Raw genomic sequence first — 10,000 nt, forward strand, 5'->3', positions numbered from 1 at the left:
CAGAATTTTTTCCTATTGGTGCAAACTAAAGTACAAGGTACATGTAGAGCAATAAAATGCACAAAAGTTTGGAAAATGATGTGGCTATTGTTTATGTTGTTACTCTTTCCCAATCTTACTGTTCATAATGATTTATTAAAATTAAGGAGTGTATGCCGAAATTGCAGCACCATCTTTTTTAGATTTAGGGGGAGATACTTGTCAAGGCGAATAGCTTATCCTTCTAATGGTAGTTTCAATCCCTTCATTATTTCAAGCAAAGAAGCACAGATTATGGATGGAACATAAATTCAGAAGCTACTAAAGTCTTGAAAGAGAAACACAATGCAATATGTGAAGCACTGATAGTATTTGTACATACATGTATGAAGGGTCAAATGTAAGAGACAACTTTCCTAATTACTGTTTGAGCAATGTAGGGAGATTTTCTTGTGCAGTTGATTGCTCTCTTGAGCTATGTTATTTTCGCAAAGGGAAAAAAATCCATTCATTTTTCGGATTTTCGAAGGTACATTTCCCTTCTCTGGCAGCATTTCAGAATCCTGGATCATTTCTCGCCCTTCTAAATCAAACAAGTCTTCACCTTGAATAGTTATTTCAGCTTTCAACAAGAGATGTCGAGAAAAGTCAAGGTAAAATGGACAAAGCAAATGAACAAGGATATCATGGAATGCAAAAGACAAGCAAAGGATTTAACTTCTTCACAGAATCTGCCTTGTACCACAATGGCAGAAGGAAAGGCTACATTGAAATTATGAAAGAACTATGGGACGAGAAAGGTTATGGACACCTTGAGTTGAAAAGCCAAAACTTATGAGATCAGGCATTGAGGCTGGGAAAAAATGGAACTTGATGAGAGTGCTCGGGCAGGGGATTCTAATGCAAATACTTCATATATTGCTGCAACTCATGGCCACAGTTCTAGTTGGGAATTTGGGGAGAGTGAGAATCAAAATATTATTGGTCACCAATGCGAAAATTCTACTATTTCAATGCCACTCAGCAACTTAAATTTACATATGTATGCCACACGGTTCCTAGAAGACGGAAGTGCTAATGATCTTGTGAGTGTCGAAAGCCCACCCCAAGATCATTTTGAGATGCCAGGGTGTTTACCTGATTATGAACCTGTGAGCATGCCTTCAAGTGTTTATTGGGGACACAAAAATGACGGAGTGGAACTTTGGCTAAATACAACAGCTATTGCCAATGCGTACGATGAAGTGATGACCTAGTGGAAAAACACCTTTCTAGTCCCATATGGGAAAATTGGTCATGATTTTATTGACCAAGTAGCCAAGCACATAAATGACTGGAACACTAGATCGGGAATGCAACATATAGCTCTAACAGCAGCCATTGTTCTTTTGGCTTTAGTGCTGCAAAAACCTAGTCAAGGTTCAAAAGTGAAAGATCATCAAGACTGCTTGTCAAGAAGGTTAGCTCTATGGAAAGAGGGCGAGATAGACACACTCCTACGCAAAGGATGAGTGATACAAAAGCGCCTCCCAAAGCCTCGAAGAAATGATCCACCCAATAAAGCTAAGATGTTCGCAAAACTGGTGTTGGAGGGTCAGATAAATTCCACTCTTCAGTACCTTAGTGAACAGGACTCTGGGGGCATTCTTCCACCTACTGATGATGTAATGATCCAACTTCAGGCTAAACATCCAAGTGCACAGAGAGCCCAGCTAGGATCCCTGGTCTTTGGCCCAATCATAGATATCCCTCATATTATCTATCACCAAATAAATGGAGAAATGATAAAAGAAGTGGCACTTAAGAAAAAGGGTTCTGGTGGTCCTTCAGGGATAGATGCAAATGGTTTTAGAAGAATGCTCGCTAGCAAGTCCTTTAAGAAGTCCAGTGCAAGTCTTTGCGACGCCATAGCCATGCTTCCCAAGAGACTTTGTTCAGAGCTTGTTCATCCTGCTACAATTGAACCAATTTTGGCACGTTGATTGATTCCACTTGACAAGAGCAATGGTGAGGTGTGACCGATCGGAGTCGGAGAGGTGGTGAGGAGAATAATCACCAAGTGTGTAACAAGGGTGACAAAGCAGGATATTATTGAGGCCAGTGGCCTAATACAAGTGTGTGCGGGTCTGAGGAGTGGACCTGAGGCAGCCATTCACGCCATGCACGGTATACTTGATGCTGACAATGCAGATGCCATGTTATTAATTGATGCATCGAATGCTTTTAATTTATTGAACAGGGCTTCTGCCTTGCATAATGTTGCTGTTCTTTGTCCTAGTTTAGCCACATACGTCACCAACACCTATAGGGCTCCTGCGTGCCACTTTGTCATGGGCAGTAAAGAACTGAAATCTACAGAGGGCACTACACAGGGTAACCCCTTAGCAATGAGCTTCTATGCTATAAGCCTTCAGCCTTTAATCACCCATCTCAATCTATCCAGCAACGCAAAGCAATGCTGGTACGCTGATCACATAACATGCGCTGGTTCACTCAAAGAGCTAAGGAAGTGGTAGGACAGGCTCAATGAAATGGGACCTAGCCTGGGGTATTACCCAAATGCTAAGAAATGCTGGTTGGTAACCAAACCAGAAAAGGAGAATGAAGGGATGGAAGTATTTAGTGACAAGGCAATAAAAATATTGACTCAAGGCCAAAAACATCTGGGTGCCATGCTAAGCTCTAGAACTTACCTAGAGGAGTACATGAGAGGGAAGGTAGAGGACTAGGTCGAGCAAGTGGCGAATTCGCAGAATTCGCTACAGCAAATCCATAAGCCTCATATGCAGCCTTTACTATTGGATTGAAACATTGTTGGACTTATTATCTCAGAACACTCCTGACATCAAAGATCTGCTAGAGCTGCTAGAGCGCGCAATAGGCAATGTCCTCATACCCGCCATGACAGGGCACACTTGTACACCCACTGAGTGTGAATTACTAGCACTTCTGGTGAGGCTAAGGGGACTGGATCTCACAAACCCATGCCGAAACACAACTAAGGAGTATAAAGCCTCAATCAGTGTGACATCGTGACAATTGCGTTACCCTTTAGTCTCGTGATCGGTGATGCGCAACAACGCCTAGTAAGCAGATCTCGTTTATAGCTTAGTGTCGATGGTGCTCTGGTTTCTCGATAGCACCCAAGTTTCTTCGAGACTTCTTATTTCACGTTTCTTTCACGTCGTTGTTTGCCCTGATCGGGATAGAGGTATGTTCATGTGACATTGTAGCGCTCCTAGGTTATGTTTATTGTTGTACATTTGATTTAAGTACTCGTTATTTGGTGATTTAACGAATGATCAGTTCTGTTGTTGTTGTATTAGAGACCTTAAGATTGAGGTTTTTCGGCATTTCCCGCGAACCGCGAACGTCAAGAAGTCACGTCACCAGAGCCTTGCCGTCAGGTTTGCGGTTTGAGGTTTGTACGTCAAGACCACGCTCTAGAGGTAAGTGATTTATCGCAAGTTTTTTTTCACCCTAAAATATCACAATCCCACGTTTGAGAGGAAATACTACTGTTTAGAACTATTTCGCTTATTAATTATCGAATTCTTTTTATAGAAACGTGATTTTGAAGACGATTTCTCAGCTAAAATATAAGTGAACAAACAAATGAAAACAAACATGGCAGCCGGCTATTTGTTGTTGGAACTGATTTGCCAGTCGGATTACTTTATGGTTAAACTACGATAAACAAATTACAACAAAAGCAGATTTCTGATGATATGTAAATGCATTCTTTGTTTCCTAGATGGCTCCGTTCAGATGGCCAAGCCTTAAAAATGACATTGCCCTGGCTAAAGAAGTTGCTACCAGAAAGCCACAAATGCATCAGGAATGGGATGAATTAGCAGCTATTCTCAGTGAAGTCTTTAGTTCCGACAGCAACAGAGTTGAACTAAAGGGGCGCGGATGCCGAGAAAGATTGACAAGGCTCATTGAAAAGAATGAACATGATGACAAAAAGTCACTCAAAAAGTAAGGGTTAGCACATGCATTCATGTAAGTTATATAATTGGCGCGACAAGGAATACGCAGAAGCATCATATTTTATTCATGAAGATGTTAAACAAACAAGTCCTAACAAGAAATTCCTTTGTCTCAGACAAATAAGTTGTTTATTTATCTCATGGTCTTAATGACAGCCTCTCTGTGAATCAGTACATTTCTAAAATACACGCATTGTATGCCAAGACTGTGCCCACAATGCCAAATGCCTTGGGACTTGTTCATTCCCAACCCAAATACTGTTGTATTGTAATGGAAGGAGTGGTTATGTTTATTCTTTGAATTACCAAAAGATCTGGAACCGAGGAGGAATACAGTGAGCTAAGCCAACTGCTACAGGATATCAGTACATATAGAAGAGACATGGAAGAGTATAAAGCCAAAACTGCAAAAGACAAGGAACAGAAAAAAAGAAAGAGAGGGAAGATAAAAAGATGGGTGAAGAAATAAGAAAAAAAGCCATGGAAGGGCTCGTATCCAGTAAGTATGCTACATTCTTTTGCATGATTCTTACTAATATGCCCTTTGGTCTTCAATTACATTTTACATTAAAAGTATGAAAAGTATTAAAGTATTAAAAGGCTGCATTAAGAGTAGCTTAATCGTCTACTTTCTCGTGGTACCTTTCAGGAGCATGATTGAGCAACAGCCACGCCCATTTTGATACCTCTTGGTAGGAATAAATCCTTGAGAGATTTGATCAAAGCTCGGAAATAAAATATCCCAACAAGTATGCTTTATACCACAACAACACCAACTTTATTTGTACCCAAATTAACGAATTATATTACAAAATTAGGATAAATAAAATAAAAAATGAGTACATGGCTGTCCAGAATAACCATAATGGGTTAATTAGGGCTAGAAAGCCACCCTTAGTGATGACATCATTTTTTTATTAGGGTGAGGTACATGTACTAAAGACAAACATATACAACAACACACAAGATCACAGAAAATTAAAACTAAGGGTGCGTTTCTTTAAAAAAATCCAAATCCGGATTCTTGAATACAAAAACAGATTTTGCGTTTCTTTAATAAAATCCGAAAATGGATTTTGAATCTATAGAATCCACACTCCGAGTGGATTCATTGGATCAAATCTAAATCCGGATTTTTAGGATTCATGATCCGTGCGTTTCTTTATTGCACGGATACAAAAAGCAGTACGTTTGGCAAGCGGTCGTCTTCTTAAAATCCGCCACATTCCCGCCATTTTGTTGTAAATATTAGCTGCTGCCGGCCATGGCGAATAAACAAGGTGAGTTTTTTGTGTAGTTTCACCGAAATTTTCCATCCTGTACGTATTTTTATAAATTTTCCGGATGTTTGATGCGTCTTGGCATCTTTTATTTCTATCTACAGGACAATATTGGACGCACAGTTTATCTGCAGGTGAATATCCAGAATATCAGTGGAACGAAAGCCACGTTCAACCGGGCATTCAACCTTATCTTCCTCAGTTCATGTTTCCACCACCGCAGGCATCACAGTTCAGCCATGAAACAGTCAGATCAGTATCACCTCAGCCTGGTCCAAGTTTTTCTTCTTTGGAAACAGCTGCAGCCACGTTCAGTCAGTCGCGTGAAGGCACCGAAGGAGAATCAAGAGCTCTTGTACGCTGGTCTAGAGCTGATGTGCTGTTGTTAATTTCCTGCTATGTCGAACGCAGAGAACGATTTAAAGATATAAACAAAAAGAACAAGTCCCTGTGGGAAGAAATCAGCGAAGAATTAAAGAAGAACGGAGTGTTCTTTAATGCCAAGGCGTGTGAGACGAAATTGAAAAATCTGAAGAGAAGTTATGTTGCTTGTGTTGATCACAACAAAGTCAGCGGAAATGACCGAAAGAAATGCAACTTCTATGACGAACTTCACGAAATATTTTCGAAAGATGATGCCATCGCTCCAAAAACATTGTGCAGCAACATTGATGGTAAACGGAGCAAAGATGCAGTCAAGAGTGTTAAAAATTCCAGTTCCACATTGAGTTCCACAGGTAGTGACACAGAGGAGCCTGTGGTTACAAAAGCAAAGAAAAAGAAGTTACCAGAGCGGAAGAAAAGAGAAGACCTCGTTGGGCTCTTTAAGGAATTTACACAAGACAGGAAAGAGGAAGAAAAGGAAAAGATTAAAAAGTTTGAAAATATGCACAATGAACGCATGGCACTCATCGGCCGATTTTTGAATGTTTTTGAAAAATCATTGAACAAAGAGTAACCTTGATTCCATAATTTTTTATTGTGTTGCAGAACATGGGATTATTTGACCACAAACATGAACATAGATACAGTAAACCTGAGTTTGTTGTCAGTATTGAGTTATCTAAAAGTTTATTATATCATACATGTTAACAGTATTATTGCAAGTTGTATGTTTTTTTTTATCACATACATACAAGGAACTACAACAGCAACATTAGGTGAGAGGGCCTAACTAAACTGGTTTTGATATTATTTATATCCTTTACTTTTTTTAGCCTGATTCTCAGATGCTTCAGATCACTTGTGTCACGCACTTCCTCCTTTCTGTGCGTGACACAAGCAACCTGGACTGTCAGAGTATTAGGCTGTTACATTTGTGTTGAAATTTTACATTTCAAGCAACACTATAAATGTTTCAGGTAGTATAAAGTGATCCATGTACATGGCTCTACTATTTTCTTATATACTTTTAAAAACAAATAAAATATTGATATTTATAGCAAAAAGACTATTATACAGTATAAACTTTATGAATGACATACACCACCTATGAAAGAAGTGTTCATGAAAACACCACAGTACAAAAGGTATCAATACATAAACCACTTATAAATGCTAGGTTTATGGGATCAGTCTCATTATCATGTTTCTCTTATCAACTGCTCCTACACCTGGTGGAAAGATGTCATCATCATTGTCATCATTGTCATCATCATCATTAGAGTCATCTAAAAAATCATCGATGTCATCTTCAATAATGCAAATGTTGTGTAAGATGCAAGAGGATACAATAATTTCCGGTATGTCCTCAATTTTGTCAACATCCATCATTGTTTTTAGCTTCCTAAACCTGTTCTTAAAAAGCCCTATGGACCTCTCAACCACCATTCTGGTGGAACTGTGGGCAGTATTGTAACGTCTTTGTTGAGCAGTCAAACATCCGTTGTCTCAAAATGGGGTCAACAGCCACCTCTTCAAGGGATATGCTGCGTCTCCCAAAATGTGGGAGTTGCCAGGAAAATAATTGTCTGGGTTCACTTCAACTTCTCGGCAGATCGGAGAATTACGAAACACGCGAGCATCGTGTACTGAACCAGGGTAACCACAGAAAACATCGGTTATGAATAAATCCGGGTCACAAATGACTTGTAGTTGGACGGAAAAGAAACCTTTGCGATTTATGTATTGTTCATGATTATTATGTGGTGCTTTGATTGGTATGTGGGTGCCATCAATAGCCCCCAAAACACCCGGAAAACCCTTTTTCTCTTCAAAGGCCTCCATCACCGCTTGGGCTTTTAGACCAGTTGGAAACTTGATAAACTCATCCATTAAGTTCCTCACTATTGCTTTGCAAACTCGTCTGTAGACTCTGTACGCAGTTGCCCTGCAAACATCAAATCGATCGGCAACAGAGCGTAAACATTCTGGATTCCCAAGAATCCACAGCGTAATAAGGATTTGCTTTCTTAACTCGACCGGTGGTCTTCCTCTATCGCCGGTGTATTGAGGTAAGTCGCTGTGGACCGAAAGCAAATGTTCGAGAACTGTAACTGTATGCCGTGACATGCGGAAGTGACTTCGGAAGTCCTCCGGTATGTAACTATGTACGGTTATTTCGTAAAAATTCTTTGTGCGAACGTGTTCTTTTCGGACGAGCTGTCCGGCCGCCAAAAGGAATAAAACTGCTTCGTCATCGGCTACTAAGAGAACCTGTTGTTGTTCAAGGTCATCGGCAAGGACTTCTTCGAACAGTTCAAACATCAAACCAAAACTTTCCGCCATTTTGAAAACTCCCCCCAAAACACGCGAACTGCATGCTGGGGTCGTTACGGCTAATTGAAAAAAAAATCCATTTTCGGATTTTTCGTGTCTTTAAAAATAACGAATCCGCATGATCTCGGATTAAGAATCCAATCTTGGATTTTTTTAGAGAAACGCACCCTAAGTTTAAAGTTTAAATAGCAATTAGCTGAAAAACAGAGTGTATTGTACCTAATTGGACAGTACAGAAAATGCTTGTATCCCTAGCATGGTAACTATTGGCCTAGTATGGGGTAAGTCACTTATAGAAAAATGTTTATTCAAGATACTGACTACCTTACAAGGGGGATCAACATCTCATTTCTAATGCACTTTGCTGTAGACCTGTCTGTTATTCAGTCTTTTCTAGAGCACAAACGAGAAGAAAGTAGTACTGATGATGATGAGTGTACTAGCAATGACAATGATTATGATTCTGAAAGTACCAGTACTTCTGGCAGTGGTTTTAAAAAAGGTGAGTATTCATATCATGACACAGGGTGTCCTGCCATTTGGTTGCTAAATATTTAATTCGAAAAACAATCCATGCCCCTAGTGACATCGAAAGACCTTCCACCCCTCTAGAATTGCTCCCTCCAAAAGTAGAATAGAGTGATTTTCATGCAAAATAGGATTTATCTCCTAGAAAATATTGCCCCCCCCCCCTCAACCTTCCACCCCACCCTTCTGGAATTTCAAACTCTCCTCCGTGAGAGAAAAAGAGGGAGCTTGCAATAAGGAACACAAGAAATGGGGTCCCCTCTCGGGCCCTTATTAGCAAATGTCTTCATGTCATCCATCGAAGATACCCTTGAGCGACAAAGAAAACTTCCATCCTATTATCGTCGATATGTTGATGATACACTCACTGTAATGCCTGATCTAGCAACAGCAACTACCTTCTTGCATACCCTCAACAGCGCCCACACTTCGGTCAAATTCACCATGGAGGTGGAGAAGAACAGCAAGCTTCCTTTCCTTGGCACCGAACTACTCAACCATGCACCTCGGATTGAAACCAAGGTATATGTGAAACCAACAAACACGGGCCTACTATTACACTACCAAAGCCATGTAGACAATCGCTACAAACGGAGCTTGCTGAAAACTATGCTGGATCGCGCACACCGATTATCTTCCTCCTGGGCCCATTTCTCTGATGAGTGTGATCGCCTAAAGAAAGTTTTCGCACGGCTTAAATACCCGGGGCGCCTGGTAAATTCTACCATTAACACCTTCTTACAATCAAGAATTGTTGGTACGCAGCCCACACAGACGCCCAAAGAACCAATATCCATTGTTCGTGTGGTCATACCTTTCAAAGATCAAGAATCAGCAAATTATGTTAAGAAAGAGCTCAAGAATCTTAGCATGAAGGTGCAGACAACTGTCCAGCCAGTATTTGTTAGCCGCAAAGTAAGCCAAGATCTTAAAGTACGAGAAATCAAGCCACAGATTGTCAACCAACAACGCGTCGTTTATCAATTTCAATGTGACCTGTGTGATGCGGGTTATGTGGGCTATACACGCGGACACTTACACACACGCGTGGATGGACATAAACGAAAGGCATCTTCAATATATAAACACTACCACGAACAGCACAGCGAAGTCCCGAAAGACCTACTGAAACGTTTTAGCATTCTGAAAAAGTGTAGTAACAAGTTCGATTGTTTGGTGAACGAAATGCTTTTCATCAGAGACTTAAAACCCACTCTGAACGTGCAAAGCGATTCAATTCGCGCAAAAGTATTTGTTTAATTAGCTCGTAACATATTTATGCTAATTTAATGTTACACTTTGCCACAAACTTCATTTTTTATTTCTCCTTGACAATGGCGTCATGATGACACCGAAACGTCGGTTTTTATCGTTAGTTTTTGCTAGTCTTTGCATTTCTAAATCCTTATTGATAAGAAAATTAGTTAACATAGTTTAGTAGCGAAAAATAACAAATACTTGGTGAGTTTTTAGCAGAATGGAAACTGAATGTTTAAGGACGGT

At 40.1% G+C, this 10,000-nt stretch overlaps 2 protein-coding genes and 2 pseudogenes across 2 annotated transcripts; 3 read left to right on the forward strand and 1 right to left on the reverse strand.

The window, feature by feature from the left end:
- The first annotated feature begins 765 nt into the window (after nucleotides 1–765).
- LOC131770695 (uncharacterized) overlaps nucleotides 766–10,000 on the forward strand; it is a 13,089-nt pseudogene continuing 3,854 nt past the window's right edge.
- On the forward strand, nucleotides 3,734–4,440 carry LOC136280014 (uncharacterized). The gene is made up of 2 exons (XM_066164600.1): nucleotides 3,734–3,960; nucleotides 4,284–4,440. The coding sequence occupies exons 1-2, from the start codon at nucleotides 3,734–3,736 to the stop codon at nucleotides 4,438–4,440; spliced, it is 384 nt and encodes a 127-aa protein (XP_066020697.1).
- On the reverse strand, nucleotides 6,578–7,698 carry LOC131782895 (putative nuclease HARBI1; annotated as a pseudogene).
- On the forward strand, nucleotides 8,747–9,830 carry LOC136280013 (uncharacterized). Its single transcript, XM_066164599.1, has one exon. The coding sequence runs from the start codon at nucleotides 8,747–8,749 to the stop codon at nucleotides 9,755–9,757; it is 1,011 nt and encodes a 336-aa protein (XP_066020696.1). The 3' UTR covers nucleotides 9,758–9,830.

Source organism: Pocillopora verrucosa, chromosome 3, assembly GCF_036669915.1.
Source record: "Pocillopora verrucosa isolate sample1 chromosome 3, ASM3666991v2, whole genome shotgun sequence".
Classification (NCBI taxonomy): Eukaryota; Metazoa; Cnidaria; class Anthozoa; order Scleractinia; family Pocilloporidae; genus Pocillopora; species Pocillopora verrucosa.

Excerpts from the sequence above, each read along its gene's own strand:
- LOC136280014 (XM_066164600.1), top strand. The coding sequence starts at position 3,734 with ATGGCTCCGTTCAGATGGCCAAGCCTTAAAAATGACATTGCCCTGGCT. Across the intron at positions 3,961-4,283 it reads GACAAAAAGTCACTCAAAAA|ATCTGGAACCGAGGAGGAAT; the intron begins GTAAGGGTTAGC and ends AATTACCAAAAG.
- LOC136280013 (XM_066164599.1), top strand. The coding sequence starts at position 8,747 with ATGGGGTCCCCTCTCGGGCCCTTATTAGCAAATGTCTTCATGTCATCC.